This window comes from Pygoscelis adeliae, unplaced genomic scaffold, assembly GCF_000699105.1.
Source record: "Pygoscelis adeliae isolate BGI_AS28 unplaced genomic scaffold, ASM69910v1 Scaffold120, whole genome shotgun sequence".
Taxonomy (NCBI): Eukaryota; Metazoa; Chordata; class Aves; order Sphenisciformes; family Spheniscidae; genus Pygoscelis; species Pygoscelis adeliae.
Window position 1 is genome coordinate 2682516 of NW_008824032.1, and position 25911 is coordinate 2708426.

At 42.0% G+C, this 25911-nt stretch overlaps 1 protein-coding gene across 1 annotated transcript in view; it reads left to right on the forward strand.

The window, feature by feature from the left end:
- Nucleotides 1-7731: 7731 nt before the first annotated feature.
- The window catches only part of KIAA2018 (KIAA2018 ortholog), a 22398-nt gene continuing 4218 nt past the window's right edge, over nt 7732-25911 (forward strand). Inside the window, exons 1-7 of the mRNA XM_009329249.1 lie at nt 7732-7833; nt 8711-8775; nt 11007-11035; nt 13215-13297; nt 14861-14957; nt 16094-22681; nt 23493-23887. Coding sequence (XP_009327524.1) covers nt 8729-8775; nt 11007-11035; nt 13215-13297; nt 14861-14957; nt 16094-22563 — 6726 coding nt within the window. The 5' untranslated portion in view covers nt 7732-7833; nt 8711-8728 and the 3' untranslated portion in view covers nt 22564-22681; nt 23493-23887. The remainder of the gene's footprint in view (nt 7834-8710; nt 8776-11006; nt 11036-13214; nt 13298-14860; nt 14958-16093; nt 22682-23492; nt 23888-25911) is intronic.

Below are 25911 nucleotides of genomic sequence, written 5' to 3' on the forward strand. Positions count from 1 at the left end.
TATCTTTAGTTTGGATCTCTCTGTTAAAGCTGCAAACTATTTCAATTAGATTTATCCCTGCCAGTATTATTCAAAACTGTCAAACATCCAGATCACAAGATGAGTCCTTCATTCCTGAAGCAATTGCCCAGTGGAACCACTTTATATAGAAAAAAACTCTGAAGAGCAAAGGTGCAAAATAGCATTGAGGTTGTGAAGGAGAATGAGCGCTCTTCCATCTGCTAAAACCTTCTGTGAGGAGCCTGGAATGAAATGTACATTGCAAAGCTGTGGGGTTTTTGTTGGGTTCGGGGGCAGAGTGTGTGTATGTTTGTTTTTTAAAGCTCATTAATAGTGAAAGCACCACTTCTGGAATCATGTGCTGGCCTTTTCTGAAGGACGTGGCAGTACACTGTCTGGACAGGTGCTTTGGAAGCACTTTCATAGAGTTGCCAGTTTCCACGATTCTGAAAGTTGAAGGGAAGTTTCATTAACTAATTCTCGTAAAGTCAACGTACTTAGAAATTATGTGTCTTAACAGTGGAGTTGGGGAGTAAGTTTGATCAGCTTATACATTAAAACTGAAATACTGTTTTATGGTACCTTCTACCTCGGCCATGTTTGCCGTTAGCCCCATTAAGATTCCTAGGGAAATCCTTTACTCTGGAAGGTCAGTGTTTGTAACCAAATCTCAGGATGGATCTCTTCTGCATGTTGTAAAGGAGCTTTGTAGTGAAGACCCATACAATATTGCTTCCTCTATCATGAATCCTTGACAAGTTCTTAGCTTGTGTCAGATTTCTCAAACCCCAAGCCTATAAAATATTCAAGAACTTGACTGTGAAATCCTTTGTGCTTAATGACTTACATCTGAAAAGATGAATTGAAAAAATTGACACACAAACTCTCTGGATGCCCTGCACATTTCAGTTCTAGGATATTTTGCACTGCTTGTTAGTTAGGGTCCTCAGGAGAGAGCAGCAAATCAGTTTAGCATGTGTCTGCGTGTCTGGCGTAGCTGTCAGAGAATCACTTGATACCTCCTCAAGACCTTATGCAGTTTTATAAACAGACTATGTGAGGATCCTTTGTAGTTGCAGAACAAAAAAGAGCTCAGGTTAAAACCAAAAAATGAAGCAGAGAATAGTATTGTGGCTATACCATTGTGGCCAAAATGAAAGTTTTTATGTTTTCAATTCTAAATTGGTTATCAAGCCCTGTGACGAAGTACTGTTCTTTGAATAGAGATTTCATTTGGAGATAAAGTCATGTCAGAAAGCAGAATTAGACTGGCTCTTGCAGAAGCTGTAACTTCTATGCTTGTCCAATTGGTTTTTGGTATTTCAGATACAGCTTTCATATGTGGATGGCTTCCTCAGTTATAAATAATCATCTTGGTCCTAGTATTCAGAGACCACGATGACTTACATGTTACAGCTTTTTTCAGGAAAAAGAAATTATTTGTTCTTTAGGCAACGTGCCACGGGCAAGGTTTGGCTCACCAACAGATGCTCTTGCACCGGAGTGGGAGTGCACTCAGCCACAGTACACGCAGTCTTTGTCATCTAATACAGGTAACCTAACCCACATAGAGATGATGACCTGTTATAGGAGGAAGTTGTCTGCCATCCACTTTGTATCCACTTAGCTTTCACCATCAGAACAGACTTTTTGACTCCTTTGTCAAGCGTAGCATATTTAGATATCTATCTTCTATTTGAAAATAATTTTCTGTTTTGAAGTGTACTGCAGATCACTGGGCTTTGAAAACCAGGGAGATGAGCACTGTCTTGCAACTTACAGACATTCCTCATACTTTCTCGCTTCCTTCATGAGATCGGTATGTGAATCTTAACAAAATACATGAAGAACGTGGGGATCACGAGGATTTCCCTGGTCATTGCTTTCTGATTTCCTAAAGAAAAGAGTGACATTCCCCTTATTTTGATCTAAAGTAGCTGAGGACACTCTTTAGGGTGACAGCTCTGGTCTTTGTGATTCTCGCTTGTACGCTACCTGTGTAGTTACAGCTCTTTACCTCCCAAATGCCTGCTTCCATATAATGATTCATCCAGAACACAGGAGATAGTTCACGTAGGCATCTTCCTTTACTAGCACTGTGTGCCATTTCAGTCTGTTTGTAGTACCAAGTCTGTCCACACAATGTGTGAGGGTGGCAGCAGCTCACATCTGGATGCAAAATGTCCAGGCGTACCTCTCCTTAAATAGTTTTCAGAACATCATCAGCAAGTAAGAGACTTGGTTCAGTAGACATGATCCCTCTCTGCCCCTCCTCTAAGGTGTGAAAATAAATGAGGCTGTACTAACCTAGGAAGAACTTGAGGGGCAACAATGGTAGAGGAAGAAGAATAAACATGAGAGGTGGATCTTTAGGTGATTAATAAGGAAGTTTCTTTTTCTGAAGTTTCTTAAGCAGATCTGGTCAGGATTTCTCAGAACGACCCTACAACTATGCTGTCCTGAAACTGCATGTTAGTAAATGGTCACGAGCAATTATGTCTTTAATATTACAAAAATTATAAATGAAAACAAAAATTAATGTAGATATGAGGGAATATCACTTGAGTGATAACTCTGCTTCTTCCTCCAATGCTGTCATAAAAAAAAGAAAGGAAGTTTTCTTTCTAGTTCTCTTGCATGTTCTTATATAATAGCCTTACTGAAACTTCATTGCTTTAAGTCAGCAGGAGGAAAAATACCAACGTATTTGAGTTTAGATAGTACAAACAAAAGAGATAAAGAAAAAAATTCTAAAAGCAGTGAAGTTTTTTCCCATCTGTTGTTATTTGCAGACACCTTAAAAAAAAAAAAAAAAGGCTTGTGTAACAAGCTTTAGCTTATTGGCTTTGGTTTTCTTTTCTTAACTTTTGCAGAAGCTCTGGGAACAGTCTGGTTCCCTAGGAAACTGTCAGCTGGTTTGCATTGGGAATGTGAATTCTGTGAAAAGTCGAGATAGTTCTCTCCTGCCCTCTTAATCCCTCATACGTCTTCCTCTGCAAAAGGTGGTGCATGTTGTGACCAGTCTGACGCCAAGCTGGTCAGCCAGTGCATACGTGCTATGGAGCTGGTCACAGACCTGAGCGGTATCCAGTCGCTTACCTGCGGCGTCAGCACTGACCTCACTCCTCCTTCTCTGCTCAGTCTCAGGTTTCTGTAAACATCTGGGAACTTCATATATTTGAGAGGTTTCATTTAGGTCGGTCAGTGGGCCCAGCTGTTGCTGTGAGTGGGTGGATGAAGAGACACGGTGCAGTAACAAGAAAACCTTGGTTTCTTCAGAAACCAAACTGAAAGATATCAAAGGGATTTTTACAGGAAAAACAGTCCTTTTCAATTTCCTGTACAGTAGTCTTAACAGGTTACTTTTATAGGCAAAAGTAGTTGGTATATGTAGGTAACATCACAAAGGTAAGCTTTCGAGTTTCATTTCCTGCAATCATTTTATTAGGTAAATGCAAAATTAGAATAGAAGTGTTTCAAGGGTGAATAAAGAAAGGGCAGTAAATTCTGTCTTTTTATCTCAAGGGCACCTTGCTTGTGATTAAAAGCTTGGATTAAGTCCCTGGTTGAAGCTAGCCTTGTTTTAAAACATGCATGGAAGATTGGAAAAGAGAGCTCCAGCAGTCACTTGAACGAAGAGGACACTGTCTTGCAGGGGGAAAAAAATAGCATTTGAGTAGTTATTATCTATGCCTTGGAATTTATCTTAGCTGTAAATCATGGCTAACTACATGAGGTCTACAAAACTAGTAAGAACTGTGAGATTGTAGCAATGTAACAGCGTGAGCTCGCTAAAGTATTTTAAGAGGAAGAAAGATTTGGACTGCTGGTAGATTTACAGAATATGTGTAGCTGCATATTAAAAAGATTCTTTCTGCCTCATACAGGAGAATGGACTAGCTTTACTAATTTGAGGAAGATTGTTTTGTACAGCCAAAGATAACAGATTGGAAGAATTATTTTCTTTTTAAAATTAATACTAAGTTTGGAAACACTTCCTAAATAAAGAGTGAAAACTTAATGTCAAATAAAATAATCTAAACTATTTTTTTCTTAAAAAGCTAAATCTGCTGAGTGCATATGTGTTTGAAGAAAAGAGTTCATAAAATAAGTTGCTGAATAATACCTGCAGAGACGGGTGGTAGACAAGAAGACACTTCAAAATAATCTGGTTTTGAGTTTTCTCCCCTACTTTTTCAGAACTACAGAGGAGATTAAATTACGTTAAACTTAAGTCTCCAGAACACAAAATATCTTTTCATTTCTGGGGATGACGTTGCATTTATATTAAAATTGGTATTTCAGGTTGACATTGTAAGAGCTTTAAACTACATAAAGCTTGAGGGAAACTTGGTACTAAATAAATATAAATATTGAATTGCTTCTCCATCTGGCTAAAGAATTTGGAATTTGCTACATTCTCTCTGCAGAAGATATTCAGCTGAGTCAAGTGAGTGTATTTCATGAGTGAACTTAAAATACGTTTGCCCCTGAGCTTATAAAGCAAATACGTGTCTTCTGCTTTAGAGAATCAGTGAAGGAATCTCTCCGTGAAGGAGTATTACTTGACATGGAAGAAGTAAAGAGAAAACCCACTGTCAGAGCTCTGGTGATACAACAGCTGCGAGGAAGAAATGGAGACAGTAGAAACATTATTCATCAGCCCACAGAAGTCTCCACCTAGGCAGTTTTGTGGTGGTTTTTTTTTTTAATTCGCAGAGCCCGTATTTTCAGCAGCTCTTAAGAATACCACCTCTCTGGTGTTGCCAGCTCTAACTGTTTTGAGGTGTATCAAGTAAAATGCAAAGGTTTTTGTCCTTACAGAATGGGAATAGGAAAAAAACAACTTAAGTTCACCGTGTTTCTTACGGTACAATCTTATCAGTAGAAACCCCAGAGTTGTATACAAGTGCTGTTTAACAAACTTAACCACCTCTTTATAGTTAGAAAATCAGAACTTGAAAGAAACTAACTAGTTAATTAGATAATGTGTACAGCCTTGTTTTTTTCTTATCGGTCCCACAAAACTGCTTTGAAACTTTTGGGGAAACACTGGTTGAATGGTAAACTTTGATAAACTTGACTTAAAGTAATTTCACAGCAAAGTAAAGTTAGAATAATATTCATTGCATTCCTATGCCCTGTCTTCTATATGAAATGGGCTGTAGATCCCAGTAGAACTAAAGCATATCAAATACAAACTTAAAGTTGTTTACGTTTGTGAGGCTTATACACTCAGTGTGGTACCATCTGGCTTGAGACATGCAGGGAATGGCATCACTTGGAAGGAGCTTATTGACATCATTTTAAAAAAGGGGGTAGGGGAGGAAAAAAGAAATGGGGAGTCTTTGACGTGTTGTAATAAAGACTTTCCATTTTCTCAGGATCAAAAAATGGTTAGAAACTGTATTAATAAATCTCAGCACAAACTTCCACTAAGGCCTTGCCTATCTTCCCAAATACTATATACAATGTATTGCTGAGTCATTTAAGGCATCTGCTCGGGAGGAAGAAATAAGGCCATTGGAAAATTGCGTAGATCATGACTTTGGGAGACAGGGGTGCTGCTATTAGGAATAAGAATTTTGCTGAGGGGACACAGACCCTGGGCAGAAGAAGCTTGAATATAGGAGTACGGAGAGCCTATGTCGGGAGGGAGAAGTGGGTGCTCTGACTTGGGGCAGGGGGAAGATGGCGTTGTGGATGTGATCTGGACTGCGTGCAGGGAGAAGCAGATGGAGTCAGAACAGCTGTGTTTGTTCTGGGGGAGGGTATTTGTGGGTGGGTGCTTTTTCACACCTTTTACCTTCACACAGTTGTGCTTTATCTGTAGCCTTGCATGGTAGCTGGCCATCTAAATTTACATTAATGCTTTCTATATTAAATACACTGTAATACAGAAATACTCCTTTGGTTCTGAAGTTGTATAAATTTGCAAGATTAAAAAAATATCGTTGCTTGGTGAATACATTAGTCTTTCAAGAATGCTAAGTTAGTTCACCAGAACTAAGACCTCTTTCATCTTTTTGCTCTGATTTCCAGCATACTTGCCATGGTCTAGTAATGCCCAATAACAGATACATCAACTCTGTCCTTACAGATGGTGCAGAAAAGTCAAGAAACAGGGTATGTGACAGCCACACGATGCAATCCAGCATCTTCCTTTTTCTAAGCATGATGTTTGTGAGCTTTGCTGTACCAGAACTATGTCCACATACTCTGTGCTCACATCCTTACCTCCCTAAACAGAAACAGTACTGTATATGCTAAATTAAATGATCCCTTTGCCCCCTTGAATAGCGCAAGGTATTGCCTTAATGATGGATATACAAGAGTGTAGTGTTACTGGCTAGCTGCTCTGCTTCTCGTGTCTTTGCTGGTAGCCTTAATGGATACAGATTCTGCTGGGCTGCTTTGACACAACTGAAAAAAACCCACTGAAATGAGGTGTGCTGACCTCAGTCTCTTAATGTATGTGTGAACATCTCTCTGGTTGCCAACAGTGTAAAACATGGCTGGGCTCTAACCAGATTTACTTTTTTTGGTTGGTTGTTTTTTTTTTTTTTTATAATCAGAATCGCATACCTGCTAAACTCCCAGCTAACCCCTTCATCATCACCTGATACAATGAATGCAGCTAGAATAAGTGAGTAAGTACTACTGACCATCACCAGCTACGCACAGGAGGGATATAAGTTATAGATGCCTCGGGTGGGAAACTGGCTTTCAGAGTTGTGAATTTTCACTAACTTGGAGGGCCTGAGCTACCAACTGGACTAGTCTTACCATGTATAAACAAAAATAAAATTGTTAGCGAACTAAGCTAAATGGATTTAAAGGAGAAGAAATCTGTTTTTAAGATGAAGTAACACAAGGTAATTTATAAGAGAGTGAGTGAAAGTGCTGAAGTTGTGCCACTACTTCCTCCCACAGTAAAAGACTGTTAACTCTGTCAGGTTTTTTCATCGTTTATGCAGAGCATGGTCAGTGAGAATGGAGAAAGCAAAGCCTGTGAAGAAATATAAATAGAAAGTGATGCGCTCCCATTGATGGGCTAGGGAAGTCTGCGGTGATTGTGTTTGAGGTAGGCTGTATGTAACACCCAGTGGAGCGGTGGTATGCTGTAACTCGTCTCGGAGAGAACTGTGTCTAATTTTGTGATGGTGTGAACACTGTTGTGTAGGTGGAGGAGTTGAATTAGGCTCCTGAAAACTTGAGGCACTTTGAGTTCCCCCAAGCTGGATCTATTTGCAGGATATCACCTGTTTGCTTTACTTCATGGTTTGCCAACATTTCCTGTGTCTTCACAGGAATGGAGAAAGTACTTAAAGAAGGGGTAGAGTGGTAAACAGCATCAGCCTTAATGTTTCTCCTCAGTTAATCTTCATTGAACGAGAGCACTACATTCAATTAACCTTTTAGAGTATAAAGACTGGGGAACAGCATCTGAGTTCTGTTCTGGTACAATACAGATTATTTCTGTTAACTTTGCACACACATACACACAGGTGTGTGCACAGAGCCCTTTCCGAAGTGTATGCTTCAGTAGTTTGGGAGCTCTATAGATGGCTGGCTTTCTGGTTTGTAAGGATATTTTCTTTGTTTTTGATGTCAGTGTCAGTAATGGTAGGCTCGGTTTACATTAAGAACTGCTTGGTGTTGAAAGTTATATTAAAAACCACCCCCACTTCCTCGCAGTACAAACAAACAAACAAACAAATACCCTAAAGATACGAAGCCTGTTAAAAGAAGCCGATGAGCTTTCCAGGAGGAGCCAGGGAGAGGTGAAGCCACGAAGAGTCTGAGGGCCCATGGGAAGAGTTGCAATAACAGGTTGGTTGGTGAGAGAATGAGCAGAAGCATGAAACTAAATATAGAGCTCAGCCTTATCAAAAAGCAAATTTTTTTTTTTTCCTGTTGTCATCTACAGTATACTTCATGTTACTTGCTCTCTAAAATTCATTCATCTGATAGATATATGTTCAACCATCATTGACTTAATCTCATCTTTTGTTTATTTATTTCTTCATGTTTTTGTTTGTCTAAATACAGGCTACTGATGTGTTCAAGCTGAGGACAAGTTAGGTGCAATTTATTAGGCTGTATAGTATAACTTTATTTCATAACTTTATTTTTAGCTGAATTTTATATATCTGAGAACGTAGGGTGTCATTTTTGGCCATTTTAAGCTGTACATTAATTCAATAGCAAGTAAGTTTTGTAATTTGCTACATTAATAGCACTCTAAATTTGTATTTAATAAAATGTCCTCATTGTAGCTTGTATTTTGCTTAGCGTTCGTGCTTTATTTAGAACTGGGAATTGAATGCATATTCAGTTAGGAAGGGCTGATGAAAGAGAGTTCAGCTGTACCTCCTCCCATTCAAAAAACAATCATATACTCTTAATTTTCCTTCTTGCTTCCTTAAAGTAGTTGGGATTATAATTGTTTTTATATTTAAAGTAATTGAGGAAACGGAAACCAGTTCATCGTAGACAGTGGAGGTTCTCAAAGCACCCCGATAGGTAACGTACTTCATTTTTAATGCTCACGTGACCAGCTGCTCTACATCAAGGTGATGGACTCGTGCGTACATTGTAGTATGAGGCCCTGTCCTTGTGGTCAAAGGCAAAACGATGTAACAAATGTCATGTGCTAAGAATTCAGAAGAGTGCAGGAGTCGTTAATTCCTTCCACAATTTTCTTCAGGCTCTCTTCTCCGAAACCATGCCAGAGATGACAGAGAATGAGACACCCACTAAGAAGCAACATCGGTGAGTTTCTGTGGGAAAATTACAATTTTGTAGTTCTGTAGTCTGCGGTCACGTCGCGGTTATGAAGTTTCTAGCTAAAAGTTTGGCAATAAGGGTATTGACAAGAAGTTCTGAGGGTTGACCAGGGTTGATCCAAAAGTTTGGGAACTATGGCTGCAAAACTGCCTTTCTGTTTTCCCCTATTTATGCTGAATTATTTGTCGAAGACATGTCTACCTGGGCCACCTAGGCGACAGAGATTCTTTGATTATTACACTGACTGTCCCAATGTGTATAAAACTATGTTGCCACCTCGGTTAGAGTGCAGCCTGTATTATTGCGGAGACTCCTGGTAGATATTGGGAGGTCACTGTACTCATTTTGACAGAGTAATTTAGATCTCTTCCTCAAATCCCAATGGAATCTGGATCTTACATCTCAAATGTCTGCTGGAACTCAAAATACATCTTGAGGTTGTAAAGGGACACTATGACCAAACTTTGTTACAAAGTGACTCGGAGCTCATTACAACTTTTCCAGGTTTTCATTCCTTTGCAGTAGCATGTTGATCTAATACCTGATCGGTAGGGAAATCCTTCAGTCCCTAGTTAAATACAGCATTCATGTTATGCTAGGCGGCCACGTAGGACATCATTTATGATAAGAAAAGCTCAGAGAGAACAGTAATTTGTCCTACAGAAATTTTTTCAGTCTTCATGGATTTTGTGACTCTCTCTTACCCCACTCATTAAGAGTATTTTGTATTCTGTATTGGTAATGGGAATCAAAGAGCAGCTGGGTCTCTCTAGCCCTTATATTCTTGTGCATATTTAGGATATGTGATCAATTCTGACTGGCAGGTGGTTGTTTTGGATATACGTGGGAGAACTATAGTTTACTGTAAAATAAGAAATGATTTTAAATGATAGTTTACATGCATTCCTGTTCTGGTGGCACAAGTTTTCAATGAACAGAAGATTCATCACTTCTTGAATAGTTGTAGAGCGGATGTGCAGGCTTCAGCTGGCATTTATTTGACTTGAAGATGTTCATCTTTAGGCATTATTTCTTAGCACATGTCCCCAGGTCTGACCATCTGCAGTAACATTACTGTCTTGTAATCATTGTCTAAGTTACTCTAGATGCACGCTACTTTTGGTGAGTTACCAGAAATAAATGTATATCAACTCAAAGTGTAAAGGATACACGCCCCATAGTAAATCGCACGTGTCATCCACATGTATCTTGCATTCTCACTTCAGATTCCTTGTTACATCTGGACTGTGCTGTAACAGTGGAAAAGGAGAGCAGGAGATGCTACCCTGCTTTTTGCATACTGTAGCCAAACATCTAGACTGCGAGTGGTCTGCTGGACAGAAATCTTTTGAAAGATATTTTTTTTTTCCTGGAATATTTCTTTTTCCAGAAAACACGTGCTTTGCTTTACTATACTTCCTGAAAATACTTGGCTTACTGCATGTATACAGTACATCTGATTTATATACGTAGAGTACACATTTGGGATTTATTGACTTCCAGCAAAGCAATTTGAGGCATTGCACAATGATTCTGGCCTCGTTGCCATCAGTCCAGAAATCCCAGGTGAACATCTGAAAAAAAAGACAACCCTCACATGCCCAAATTATACCTAGACAGAATTTTGAGGCAGTAAAGAAGAACTGCAGAGGAATGGTAATTCTGGTTTCTCACACAAAGGAAGCATGTTTGATACCAGAAGGTATGATGTTTGAAGGTAACATGTCTGGAAAAATCAATTTGCATGGTAACATTTTCTCCTGTTTCATTGATCCAGTGAATGTAAAAGCAACATTTCAAGCAAATACTTAACTACCTTGTTGCTCAGAAATAGAACTAATTTTTTTAATATTTGGCCTTATTGTACACTGGATAGTGTAATAATTGTCCTGAACAGAAGCATAAAAATCCAGCTCTGCCCTATAAATATGTAACAATAATCAAATAGAGTATTACGCTGTGCCTTGTTATACTGAAATTGATTTAAGTCTGAACATGAATGAATTTTTGTTAGAAACTATTTAATACCAATGTATTAAAGACCAACGTATTTAAGACCAGTCCTTGCAAGTGTGACTTCTACTACGTTCTTGTTCACAGAGCAGAATATACTATTTCATATTTTTAGCTGTAATGGAAATAGAAGAAATATTTGTTTGTCTGCAGAATTTTTCCCCTTCTGTTTCACATCACTGTTTTCCCTTTATGTTTCACAGAAAGAAAAACCGGGAGACACATAACGCAGGTAGGAACATTATGCTGTGTTGTTTGGTCTGGAAATAAGCACAGATGCTTTGAATTAGTAAAACATATTTTGCGTGGAGAAGGTTCCTCCTTAGGAGTTTACTACACTTAAAAACCCCCCACCCTACTGAACACCTTTCTGTGTCCTTGCATAGAATATCTGTGCAGAAGGGCTTCTTGACTGTTTCTAGTTTGCTGTTTTCCACAGTACAAGGTTACAGTAGCGCGCCCAAGTATGAAAGTATGACCGTGCCCCTGGCTTTCCATTGCTAGTGAACTAAGAAGGAAACAATTTCAGTTGTGTTCAATTCTAAAGGAAAATAAATGCACAGGCATTCACACACAAATAATACCCACCTCTCTTAAAACAGAGACAGATATCTGACCCGAGAGCTTTAGAGGCTCCTTGGACTAGAAATATTCCTGTAGCCTGTCCCTGAGGCACCCACCTGGATGTTGGCAACCCAGAAATTCTGTGCGAATACTGGCTGTGTGTTGCAGGAGTCACATCCCTCGGGCAGCGACTAGTCAGTGTCTAGCTCCAATGGCATCTTCTACAAGTAGCAGCAGAAGGATGGACTGGGGAAGAGTCTGACAGGTTTTGGCTTGGCTTAGCCTAAGAAATTTATTCCAGTTCTTCTTTTATTAAACAGCACTATTGTGTGGTCTTCACAAACTCAACTGGAAAAACCACCGACTAGTTTCCACGTGAACGCTGTGGAATATAGTGCTTGTTGGGCTGTGCCCAGGGTGTGGCCAATTTCTTAAGGACTAAGAAGTATCAGGAAAGAGTCTTAGAAAGTTTACTTCTAAGATTGCCGACCTCATTCTAATTCTCAGTTCCCGTTTTACTTGCTGATAGCTTTCCAAAGTCTTCATCTACTGGGCTGAATTCTGCAAGATCAGCTCCCTCCAACCCTGTAGCTTGCTTAGTCATTAATATCTGGACAAGCTGAGTAGAGCGTGGAAAATATTATCAAAACAAAGGAATAGCACTTCACCAACCACTGTGACATCTGTATGTATTAGTAAGATATATAAAAACTAAGTCCCAAGGATCACGTGTTTTAACGTTTATACAGCTGCTCTGATTTACATGGTAAATTTCTTGCAGAAGAGACTTTGTCTTGCTGTGTTTAGTGTATTTAGGCCTGTCTCTGTCAACACCACCAGTCTGTCCTGAAATACAAAAAATAATTTAGTCGTTTGAGAAATGTAAATTGAGGTGACAGACTACTGAAATAAACCTGTTTAAATTAAATCAGTATGTCCTTCGTAAAGGAGCACAATAAAATATACTCACCTGCGGATCACTGTGTGTTTCTGTTGCCCGGCTGTGCAAACCACAAGGCGATACTCAGCACAATGAACGAACGATACATTGATTTGAATCTTGGCAAAGCTGCGACAGAACTTTTTTTCAGGCTCTTTGGGAAAAAGGCATCTAATAGTTTTAGTTCGCGTAGAGGTAAATGATGTCACTAGGGGACTATAAAAGAAGCATTTTCTGACCTTCTTCAAAATAGGTAATTCACCGGAAATACTGTTCATTCAGTATTTTCTTCACTCCCGGTCATAATTAGTCCTTGCGGAACAGTTATACCTTTGAACATGAAAAAGAGTAACGGATAGTCCATATACCCAAGAGCTTCAGCTATATTCAGTGTTGGCTGCTCCATCAATATAAATGTAAAATTAGGATTGAAAACTGGTAAAATCTAAATTATTTCTCTTTTGGTGCTAAACTTGACATTAGTATTTAAGAGACGTGGATTTCCTTCCCAAATCTGAAACCGATTCTTTCCATAATCTTGGTTCATTTGCTTTCTGTATGCCTAAATTTAATCAATCTGCCTTGTGAAAAGAGTGCCATAAAACTCAGCTAGACAGCATAATCAAAACCTGAATTTTGAGTTGCAGTAACTCTTTTCCACAAAGGGGTCCAGAACATCCCCACCTTTTAAAGGTATCGCTGCTTATGTTACAGCTCTCAATTCCGCTGAGCATTAATTCAATAACTGAGGTTTATTTTGGGGAATTTTTTTTCCTCTCTCAAGTTACTAAGGCTTCCAATATGTCATGAAATAACGTATGTAAGAGCCCTTACATTGGTACTAGTTGTGCTGCTGTTGTGCTGACTTGCCCAACCAGATGACACAGCACGTACTATTTTTGCTTAGTGGAGAGACATCGAAAGAAGAAGATTAATGCTGGGATAAACAGAATTGGAGAACTCATTCCCTGCTCTCCAGCACTTAAGCAGGTGAGTGTCCGTTCAGAAGTGCATGCAAGTTTCCTGTAAAACGCTTGTGTGGTTCCTTGTCTGTAGAAGTATACTTATTTTGCTATTTGTATTAGGAAGAAGGCAAAACTGTCTGAATTAATATGCTCGAAAATCTTATTAGTTATTAGTATTTTTAAAATTATTTGTAATAGAATTCTTTTTTGGAAGTGCAGGGCCACATGAATGTAATTACTCAGATTTTGAGCTTTTTATCTGAAGGTGTTGCATATGACTGCTGAAGGAATGAAACGGTACGAGTTGGACATGTGACTGATTTTCTCCTCAATTCACACATGCAGTGTTTTTGAGGAGGTGTAAGCTAGACTAATTTGCCCACAGTGATTTGGTCAGCTTGCTGATGCCTGCCTGTGCGTTTGATTCACAGCTTCCCAAAGTTCTCGTTCAGGGTGCCTGAACGTTGGTAACAACAGAAGGTAAAAATCCAATCTCGGCTGCTGCCTGCCCTGTTGCGTTGAGCAGATGGATAGCTGTTCACCCTTTCCTCTGGAGGAGGGGTGGCAGGCTAGACAGAAGTAGGTTGGATCTGGCTGGTGGGTTGCCGGTTACATTGTGCAGCTCCTGTTTGTCAAGTCATTTTCCACTGATGCCGTTTAATGTAGTGTGTATAATGGGCGAGCGGTGAAAGCTATGGGTTAAGCAAGATCGTTTTTCGAGTCATTCTCCAATCCCTTCTCTGCCTTTTGCTGGTGATCACTTAATGTCCTAAGATGTAACTAGAATTGCATGCATGCTTATTTTTGTTGTCTTTTGTAAAATGGAATGAAAGCAATTCAGAAAGGGATAATAATAATAATAATAGTAGGTTAAGACAGTGTCCTTGTGAAAGATGAAGCAAGACAAATGGTTTGAGTTTGAGGCACAGAAGCATCTTTTTCAAGACAGAGCCATCTACAGCAGAGGTTGTTCCTACAGAACAGTAGAAGAAGAAATTAAGAAATGAACGAGGGGTTTTGCAGACAGAATAAGCATAGTTTCATAAAAAGAAGATGGTGGAGGAGTTACGGCAGACTTTCCATATTCTCTAGTATATTAGTTTCAAAGTTATGCACACGCCTCCCTGGATAATTGTTCCACATCTGTTTCTTTCCTAATAAAATATTTACATGGCAGTATCCTGGAAATTTCATATGATGTATGTGTTTACTAGTGAACGAGAATATTAGGCTGCTCAGCAAGCAATGATGCTTGCTGTTCGTTTCTTGGGCCCTAGTATCTAGCTTTAGGCATCGGAAAATGTCAGCTCCAGCATTGAAAATGTTATTCTGTAAAAACTCGTGGCATTTTAGGGTCAATATCACTCATGAAACCTGCAGTTCATCTAAGGAAAAAAAAAAAAAAACCAAAACCAACCAACCAAACAAACCCCCAAAAACCCCACAAAAAAAAAACCCCAACAATATTCAGAGAATTATTTGGGTTAGCGCATTTTTAAAGTGAAGACTTGGAGCAAGTGCAATCTCATCGGCAATGGATCTACCAATGATAGACCTCCTAATTTTATATGCATGTTTTCTTTTAAAGAGCAAGAACATGATCCTGGATCAGGCCTTTAAGTATATAACAGAAATGAAAAGACAGAACGATGAACTTCTCTTAAATGGAGGGAACAACGAACAGGGTGAGTACAGATGCTGCTGTGGAGGCTCTAGAATTTCTGTCGCTCACTTCCACTGTGTGTCTGTTCGTACTGACTAAACAAAGCCTGGATCGACAAACTTGGGAATCCCAAGACATTATGCACATACAGGAAAAATGCAGCTGCTTAGAATATCTTGAAACAAGAGGCCAAGAGAATGCCCAAGTGCGTGTTCTTGCACGTAGCTATGAGATAATGAAGCAATTGCATTGTGATGTAAAGTAATTACAGAGCTTATAGGTGATGCGACATCATCTAGTAGATTCTGTCCTGATTTATTCTACTGCAGTGACCAGAAAGACTTCTGACAAACTTCAGTTAGATTTTTTCATTGAAAGCATGGAGTTTCCTTCATGCATAGAACTATTTTTTCCATTCAAATGCTGTAAAAGTAATAACAGACTATTTTTTAAAAATATAATGCATCATATAAAATCTTCTTGAACAGATGTGTAAAAATACAGTGATGGAGGTATGACAGAAATAATCTCAGAGCTAATGTTTGGTTTGTGATTTTTATTTCTCCCCATAGAATGGAATTCTAAATAGTTTATTTTTATCTTGTCAATGTAATTGGTTTTGAAAAACCTAGGTGATTTGCCTAGTTAGGTAAGCCATCTCCAAGTGCATTGCTGGTTTTTGTGGCTTTACATAAGTGCCTTGTATTTAATTTTGCATATCATTTTTAGATGTAATGAAAATTAATTGTCCTGGAAAGCCATGAGATTGTCAATTACATAAAAACAGTTTTAATGTTTGCAAAGGAGCAGGGAAAAGAAAAAGATAAATTAACGTGCTCGTATTTCTTTCAGTAATTAAACAACTTGATTAGTGTTCAGTTTCATCTGAGTTCGTCCTGATATTTTTTCTAACTAAATAATTTGACATACCCTGCTATTGGTAACGGAATAGTCTGAGGGTCATTCACTTTCCTGCTTAGTAGAGAGGCTTATCAGGATAAGAGTCTTCAGTTATGTTATGTTAACCATTTGAAGAGAGCATACATTATTAACACTTTATTTCAATACTACATAGTATTTACTCTCCAAGTCATGTGGTAACATTACCTAGTATTTGCACTGGTGCTGATGTAATGGAGTGCTCTCACTGTTTTGTAGCTGAAGAGATAAAAAAACTCCGGAAACAGTTGGATGAACTGCAAAAGGAAAACGGGAGATACATCGAACTACTGAAAGCAAATGATATTTGCCTGTATGATGACCCTACAATCCACTGGAAGGGAAATCTCAAAAATGCAAAGGTCTCGGTTGTTATTCCCGGTGATCAGGTTCAAAAGAACATCATTGTCTATTCAAATAGGAGTCAACCCAATGGAAATAACCAGGGAGCATCTGTCCAGGGAATAACGTTTAACGTTGGTCATAATTTACAAAAGCAAACAGCCAATGTTGTACCAGTCCAGAGAACTTGCAACCTAGTGACTCCTGTGACGATTTCCGGTATTTACCCCACAGAAAACAAGCCATGGTCGCAAACTACAGTTTCTCCGCTGGCATCCACTCAGAGAGCTCCAGCGGGGAACGTTCTTGAGCTTTCCACCCTGGAGAATGAGCGGGGCGTGCTCGCCGCTGCTACTGCCAGCTCACAGAGCGCATCTCAATCTGGAACAGAACGGGAACTACAGTGTTCTTCAAGTAATGCACCACAGAATGATCAAAATCTCCCCAAAAGTAGAAATGATGAGGAGGGCACTAAATTAACAAAGAAAACACTCCTGCAGGGAATCAGCCTTCCTTCCAGTGCCTCCACGGAATCCTCCCAAGTTCAACAGGTGAACACAACTTGCTCAAATACACAGAATTCTAGGAGCGACCTTCAGGAAAGCTGTGTCATTTCAACCACGGATACAGTTTGTGTGCCATCTGTGAGACTGTCTACTGCAGATAGTTCTTCCTCTGTAAATGTCCTCAAAAGTACAGACTTAGTAAGTAGTGCTGGAATGCCTGGGACTTCTGCAGCAGAAGGAGTTAAGGCTGCGACGGGAATAAGCACTCTGCCTGCCAGTCCCCTAGAGAACTGCTGGTCTTTTTCAGGCTCTTCAGGCGTTGGCGCTTCAGACTTGAAAAACATGAGTAGCCTTACACGGATGCCTTCAGCTGGAAACACACAGACCACGTGGACAACTTTGCAGCTAGCGGGAAATACTGTTCAGCCATTAAGCCAAACGCCATCCGGTATAATGACTGCACTATTAAATGAACCAGTGAATGGTGCTGGTGCTGTATCTTCTGCTCACAGCAGGCCTTTGACTACAAGTATCAGTTTGAATACTTCTCTGCCTGGAGATGGCCAGGCAGCTGAACAGATTGTAGTTACCTTGCCCTCGTGCCCACCCTTACCTATGCAGCCATTAATCAGCCAGCCACAGGTTAAAACTCAGGCTGCAGGAAATATCCTTCCATTAAATTCAGCTATGCAGGTGATTCAGATGGCTCAGCCAGTCGCGTCAGCTGTTACAGGAGCACCAGCTAACCAGAATGTCATCATTCTGCAGCCTCCAAACCCCGCTCCGTGCCCTCCGATTGTGAGAGCAGAAGTTCCCAGCCAAAATGTTAGTCAGCAAATTGTAATTATACAGGCTGCTAATCAGAATCCTCTTCCCCTCCTCTCCGCTCAGCCTTCTGCTTCTGTAAGAGTTCCCGTGAACGGGCCGACTGCAATCGCGAACTCTAGCAGCTCCATACAAAATGCCCCTCTTCCACAGACTTTTGGAGGGAAACACCTTGTCCATATATTACCAAGACCATCTTCTTTGCCGTCTTCTAGCTCTACGCAAACGTTTTCAGTTACAATGTCAAATCAACAGCATCCTCAAACTATCTCATTAAACGGGCAGCTTTTTGCATTGCAGCCTGTGATGTCTTCATCTGGAGCTTCAAATCAAGCCCCTATGCAAATTATTCAACCCACCACCAGCGAAGATCCAAATACCAATGTTGCCCTCAATACATTTGGTGCTTTAGCTAACCTCAATCAAAGCATATCGCAAATGGCTGGACAGAGCTGCTTACACTTGTCTCTCAGCCACCCTACCAATCCCACAACCGTCAATAACCAGATTGCCACAGTTAACTGTGTGTCATTACCAACTTCTGTGGCATCTTCTGTACCTGCGGAGGTTTCAGTATTAACTAGTGTGTCTAATTCAATAAATACTTCCCCCAAAAAAGCAGCTGCTGGCTTGCCATCCAATGCAAAATCAAAAAGGACAAACAAAAAGCCAAGTACAAAGAAGCACCAAGCAGTCAACAGTAAAGTGTCCTGTCCAGCAGTTCCTTGCAAAGATGCAGGGAAGGTGGACTGTGTTCCCGTGGAAACGGCTGCAAAGCATTCAAACAGTGAGGGGCTGCTTGAAAACGCTCCAGCAGTGTCGCAAGCTTTAACGACATCGCAGGCAAGCGGTGTGGCAGCATCGAGTGGCGTCAGTGTTTCTGACTGTCATTCCAAAGAGACTGCGAGCTCTGAACAGGCCGCGAAAACCTGCTCTGTCCCCGAGCCGAGCTCGGCAGAGGCGCCCGCTTCCTCGCCGCTGGCGTCCGTGGTGTCAGAGCAGCTGGCGCTCGTCCTGCCGACCGCCAAAGAAGCGGCCCCCCGCCAGCAGGCCCGTGGGTCTCAGAACCGTCCACCAACCGGCTCTGCCTTGTCAGAGTCTCCCAAACCCTGTGAACCCCCCAGCACCTTAACGTCCTCTCGTACCGAAGCACATGTGACACATTCTCAGGTTGCTGGGACCTCAGCAGCACAGAGCAGCACAGCAGGTCATACTTCCAAGGCAGGAACGATTTCGGAGTCCTGCGACGTTGCGCAGGATTCCTCAGTGGTAATGCAAGATGCGGACTTGTTAGAAGGACAGGGTCTAACCAAAATGCTCTCTGATCTCACGAAAGAAAGAACAGCTGTGGAAAAAAACTCTTCATTTACCGTTCAGGGAGAGCATTCTAATTTTCCCATGGAAAACTCCAAATCGGCAGAATCAAATGTCGATTTGCCTGAGAAGCAGGAACTCTTGCTAATGAACACAGAAGGTGATACTCTCTCCCAGCATCACTCCTGCATTTCTGATCAGGAAGTAGTCAGTGCTTCCCTTATCGCTAGCAGGCAGGCAGACTCCCCGATGTCAACCAGCTCTGGCAGCAGTCGAGGCTTCTCAGTTGCATCTATGTTGCCAGATACCACCAGAGAAGACGTTATTAGCAGCACCGCAACCAGTACATGCAACAGCTGCACATTTTCAGAACAGACTGACATTGTAGCTCTTGCAGCAAGAGCTATTTTTGACCAGGAAAACCTTGAGAAAGGTGGAGGAGGAATACAGGTTAACATGAGGGATGCCATCTCTAAGTCAACTGAGGTTGCACCGTTGGAGAGAGAGCAACAGCCTTTTAAACCTCAAGCAGTAAAAGAAAACAATGCAGGGCCGTTGGAAGCGGCACCAAACAAATTCAGTACTCAAGATACAGTACAGACAAATGTCGATAGACAGGTTGAAAAGCCAAGCTGCTCTGTAGGAGGTGTGGAAACATCAAACACTTCTTTGCAGATTTCCACTTCCCAGTCACCAAGCATAACCAGTTTAAGCGTGAATAATCTAATACACCAGAGTCGCATTGTGCATCCCCTTGTGAGTTGCTCGAGTTTATCCCAGTCTTCAGAGCCAGCAAGTGTCCCTGCAACTGTGAGCCTCTCCCTTCCATCTAGCACATATGTCAATCAGTCTCCAGGACCCGCTATGATGAGTGAATATGCTCAGGAACAACTGAATGCCGTTAGGGCAAGCACCATGCAGGTGCCCCAGCTGCAGGAGTCGCACTTAAAGCAGCAAAATCACGAAGGTCGCAAAGACTCTGCCAAGCGGGCTGTTCAAGATGACCTTCTACTTTCTACAGCAAAGAGGCAAAAGCAGTGCCAGACAACGCCCATAAGGCTTGAAGGGATGGCACTGATGAACCGAACACCAGAGAGTATTGCTGATCAAACACAGATGCTAGTCAGTCAGATTCCTCCTAATTCATCCAATTCGGTGGCATCAGTGAGCAATCAAGGGCACACGGATGGCCTTAATAGGTTATTCCCATCAAACAGCAACTTTGTAACACCAGCTTTGAGACAAACTGAAGTTCAGTGTGCTTCTCAGCCATCAATTTCAGAGCAACAAGGCCAGGCAGGGCAGCACTTGCAGCCAATTCAGCACGTTCCTGCTCAAGGCGTATCTCACCTTCACAGTGGTCATCCATACTTAAAGCAACAGCAGGCTGGTCAGTTAAGAGAAAGGCACCACTTGTATCAGCTGCAGCACCATGTCACTCACGGGGAAAACTCAGTCCACTCTCAAGCCCACAGCGTCCACCAACAACGAACAATACAGCAGGAGGTGCAGATGCAAAAGAAACGAAATCTCATCCAGGGAACACAAGCCACACAACTTTCTCTACAGCAGAAACACCACGGAAGTGATCAAACACGGCAAAAAGGTGGTCAGCCTCATCCTCACCACCAGCAAATGCAGCAGCAGATGCAGCAGCACTTTGGAGCTTCCCAGCCTGAAAAGAACTGTGAAAATCCTGCAACAAGCAGAAACCATCATAACCACCCTCAGAGCCATATAAATCAGGATATTATGCATCAACAGCAGCAAGATGTTAGCAGCAGACAGCAAGGTTCAGCTTCTGAACATGTGTCAGGGCACAATCAGATGCAGAGACTTCTGACCTCAAGGGGCTTAGAGCAGCAAATGGTGTCCCAGGCAAGTATTGTAACCAGACCATCAGATATGACATGCACCCCTCACAGGCAGGAAAGAAACAGAGTTTCCAGCTACTCTGCTGAGGCGCTCATTGGGAAGACGCCCTCTAATTCGGAACAGAGAATAGGAATATCTCTTCAAGGCCCTAGGGTTTCTGACCAGCTTGAAATGAGAAGCTATCTTGATGTTTCTAGAAATAAAGGGTTGGTCATTCATAATATGCAGGGCCGCTTATCTGTCGACCATACGGTTGGCTCAGATGTGCAACGGCTTTCCGATTGTCAAACATTTAAGCCAGCTGGACCCAATCAACAACCGACGGGCACTTTCGACGTACAGGCTTCAAGAAACAGTGAAATTGGTAATTCTGTGTCATCCCTCAGGGGCATGCAGTCACAAGCTTTTCGAATCGGCCAAAATACTGGACCATCCATAGAAAGACAGAAGAGATTGCCCTACCAGCCAGTACAGGGTATTCCAACAGGAAACACCCTGCCATCAAGGGAAAATGAAAACACGTGCCACCAAAGTTTTATGCAGAGTTTACTTGCCCCTCACCTTGGAGACCAAGTTAGTGGAAGCCAAAGATCAATCCCAGAACATCAAAGGAACACGCAGTGCGGCGCCTCCTCCACAATTGAGTACAACTGTCCCCCAGCACGGGAGAGCGTCCACATCCGAAGAGACGGTGATGGCCAGAGCAGGGAGAGCTGTGACATGTCTATTGGTGCAATTAACACAAGGAACAGTTCTTTGAATATTCCTTTTTCGAGTTCTTCTTCCTCGGGGGATATTCAGGGTCGCAATACAAGCCCAAACATCTCTGTGCAGAAGTCCAATCCCATGAGGATGACGGACAGTCATGGAACTAAGAGCCACATGAATACACCTGTTTCTAGCAACATGCATGGAGTTGTGAGGCCAACTCACCCTCACCCTGCAGTTTCTCACGGAAATGGCGAGCAAGGGCAACCTTCTGTTCGTCAGCCAAATTCTTCAGTTACTCAGCGGTCGAGGCATCCTCTGCAAGATAATGGAGGTTCTAAAATACGTCAGCCTGAAAGGAATCGATCTGGAAATCAAAGACACGGAAACGTCTTTGACCCTAGTCTTCCCCATCTTCCTCTGTCCACCAGCGGCAGCATGATCCTTGGGCGCCAGCAGTCTGCAATAGAAAAAAGAGGAAGCATTGTCCGATTTATGTCTGATGGCCCTCAAGTGTCTAATGATAATGCGGCCCCCGACCAACATACTCTCTCTCAGAACTTTGGATTCCCTTTTATTCCGGAGGGTGGCATGAATCCACCAATAAATGCCAATACCACTTTCATCCCACCGGTCACTCAGCCTAGTGCCACTCGAACACCAGCTCTAATCCCGGTCGATCCTCAGAATACCCTGCCATCCTTCTATCCTCCTTACTCTCCTGCCCATCCCACCCTTTCCAATGACATTTCTATCCCTTACTTTCCCAATCAAATGTTTCCTAACCCAAGCACGGAGAAGCCGAGTAGTGGAAGCTTAAACAATCGATTTGGATCCATTTTGTCTCCTCCCAGGCCTGTTGGTTTTGCTCAGCCAAGTTTTCCTTTGCTTCCGGATATGCCGCCGATGCACATGACCAACACGTCGCACTTATCCAATTTTAACTTGACGTCTTTGTTTCCAGAAATAGCCACAGCTCTTCCTCCAGATGGTTCAGCAATGTCGCCTTTGCTTTCCATTGCAAACACATCTGCTTCAGATTCTTCCAAGCAGTCCTCAAACCGACCTGCCCACAATATAAGCCATATTCTAGGTCACGACTGCAGCTCAGCTGTATGAAAACTGATAGACTGACTTCTAGTCTGATGCGTTGTTTATATATTTAAGAAGAAGAGAGTGGATCTTACTGGCATCCCTGAAGAGACCATTCATAGCATCACTGTTTATTTGCCTAAATGTATGTATATGGGTACCTTTCGTATTTATATACACACTGTATTTCCATCCACCTTACTAACTTTAAAGCACCAGTGCCTATAGCAATGCCTACTTACTAGTAAACAGTAAGGACGCAACTTTTAGAGCTGTGCAAATATTGGTTGTTGATTTTCCAACAATCAAGTTTGATGTCTGATTGTTCCAGGGTAAGGGCCGCCCTCAGTAATACACGGATGTAAAGAAAGGAGTGAGAGCATCCATATGGGAGACAGGAAACGTGCTACAGGTTTCATTTTGTTTCTGATGCGTTTACCTGAAACTACAGATAAACCTGAAGTGGCTTGGGTTTCTCTTTTTCCTTTGTAAAATACCTTCAGAAGCCTCAACACAAGTCAAATCTGTGTTAACCCAGCGTTAATTGATAAAGACGTTTGTTGTACAGCTTTTGTCTGTTTGAAGCTTGTCACATGCACTTGACTTAAGGCTGACTTTACCTGGCAAAAATTTACTGTGTTTCCATGGTCAGCAATTAAAAATACCAGTTTAGAAAATTCAGATTTCTTTAAGCCATGACTTTCTGTTTCTAAGAAGAATTTTGTTTGGATCTGTTTTAACAATGGCTTCGGTTACTGCTGAACTTGGTCAGCCTTTTAGTGTAGCTTACGACTCCTTCTGATGTAGTCAGCGGAGACAGCAGTTGGATTTGTTGCCATTTCATTGTTTGTATGCTGCAAGTTACCTCAGGGTGGGTTTTGTACCTTGTTTAGCACCTTCTTAATGTCTTTTTTTTTTCCCCCTCTCCTTTTCTTTGGCCCATGCTCAAACACCAGCTTTCTGGTTTCTGTGAGTGACAGCACTTTGTTGTACCAGGCAGCACATGGGAGGAGGACTGAGCCTGTGGCATCCCACAAAATGAGCGGGGATCCCTGTGGGCACAGTTTTTACTTAACGTTGCTGACAGGATCGGGGCCCAAGTTAATACCAGTACTTTGCACTTGAATGCACCTTTTGTCTATAAACGCGTATGATTGTGGCTGAAGGAGGAACATGAATGTGTCAAGACCTAAACGCTGCACACCAGGAAGACGTTGTGATTTGAGCACCACGAGGAAGGGGGATGCGTTTGTATGGGCGTGAGAGACGGTGAATGTGCATGCGCTGGCTGAGTCTTCAGTACTTTCACAAATTTCGGTCCCGTTTCTTTTAAAAGAAAGGGAAGAACTAGGTAAGTTTTATTTATTCAATGGTTCTGCAGTGTGATTTTTCTTAAAACAAGGCAGAAATATTTGTCTTTTATTTTTATGTGTTTGGAAATACCATTCTGGTTTTGATTCTTCAAATAACATAGTAACTTCAGGTCACCTTGTATGCAGTCCTCTCTCTACCAGCCGGGGAGCGGCAAAAACTGCTCCGGGGCCTCTTTGGGCAGGGTAAGCTTGAAACACTTGTGTGTTGCCCACCAGTGCATGGTCTTTCTGCTCCTGGGACCTGTCACAGGTTCTTCCCCAATGCCTCTCCTAGTGGGGGTGTTGGGGGAGAGTGGGATCCCTGGGATTTTTTTAGGGATCTTTTTTTCTTTGAAAAGCAGAAAGGAAGATGTTCCTCCATCTCCAAGAAGAGGACCCACAAAGAGGGACCTGAAAGTTTTTTCCATAGCTTGACTGCCCAGGCCTCATTTTTGCTAAGTCCTTTTACACTGATCCAGGAAGGTAAAGAGGCTTTGGCATAACTAAAGAACCGGGCTATGTCTGTAGTCCGTCCTGACAATGTCTCCGCTCTTGTAACCTGTGGTCTGATGTTTTCCTGCAAAGTTAAGTAAAATGGTTCTGATTCAAATTGGGAATGACTTTGTAATTCAGATGGAGCTTATCTTAGGACACTAAATATAAGTGATGCATCAGTTCTCTGTGTTTATTAAAAGTAATAGATTATTTATTTCACTTCAGGGCAGCTTGTCTGAGTTTGACTGTGAAATGGGCTGCCGAAGTGTAGTTACCGACCAAATGGCAGCAACTGACATGTGCAGAGCCATGCAGAGGAGGGTTAGGAATGACAGTCAGTCCTCAACTCCCACTACGCGCTCTGCAGGTCTGGGTGTTATCTGATGAGACTCTCTGATCAAATTGATTTCCCTAATGCAGCGGATTCTGAAGGGGCTGCCTCAGGTGGTGAAATGAGTTCCATAACGATGAGTGGCTCCGTGGGTTGTGGGTGATAAAGACAGGGGGGTTGAATCAGCAGCTACGCTGTGCATTACATACTCGTCTAGACCATTTGGAGGGAAGCAAACCAACCATTCTCGCTCTCTTTAAATGGCATTGTGTGTGCAATGGCGTATTTGGCTTTCAGGACAAATTAGTGAAAAATTAAGCCCTGGCTTCCAGGACTTTATATAAAGATGTTAATCCTGCTCATCATTCCAGGCATTCACTTAGTACCACATTAGTTTCCTCTGCTGGGAAAATTCCACTACTTCATGATGTCTTTGAAAACTGGAGTGAGCTTGTAAGCTTATACGGACCAGTTCTATCAGTTGAATGTTCACAAGTCCATGGGGCTCGATGGGATTCACCCCAGGGTACTGAAGGAGCTCGCTGGTGTTACAGCAGGACCCCTCTCGATCATCTGCCAAAGGTCTTGGGAGTCTGGGGAGGTCCCTGCTGACTGGAAGCTAGCCAGTGTTATTCCAGTCTACCAAAAGGGCGTGAGGAAAGAACCCAGGGAACTACAGACCTGTTAGTCTAACCTCAGTTCCTGGAAACATTACGGAGAAGGTCAGACTGGGTACTACTGAAAGGCATTTAAAGAATAATGCAATCATCAGGCACAGTCAACATGGGTTCACAAGGGGAAAGTCCTGTTTAACCAATTTGATATCCTTCTACGATAAGGTCACCTGCCTGGTGGGTGAAGGGAAGGCGGTGGATGTAGTTTTTCTGGATTTTACTAAGGTTTTGATAGTGTCCCTCACAGCATCCTTCTGGACAAATTGTCCAGCTGTGGGATGAGCGGGTTCACGGTGTGCTGGGTGAAGAACTGGCTGAAGGGCAGAGCTCAAAGAGTTGTAGTGAATGGGGCTACATCCAGCTGGCGACCGGTCACCAGTGGTGTTCCTCAGGGCTCAATCCTAGGGCCAGTCCTGTTCAATATATTTATCAACAATCTAGATGCAGGAGTTGAATGCACCATTAGCAAGTTTGCTGATGACACCAAACTGGGAGGTGCTGTTGACTCTCTTGAGGGACAAGA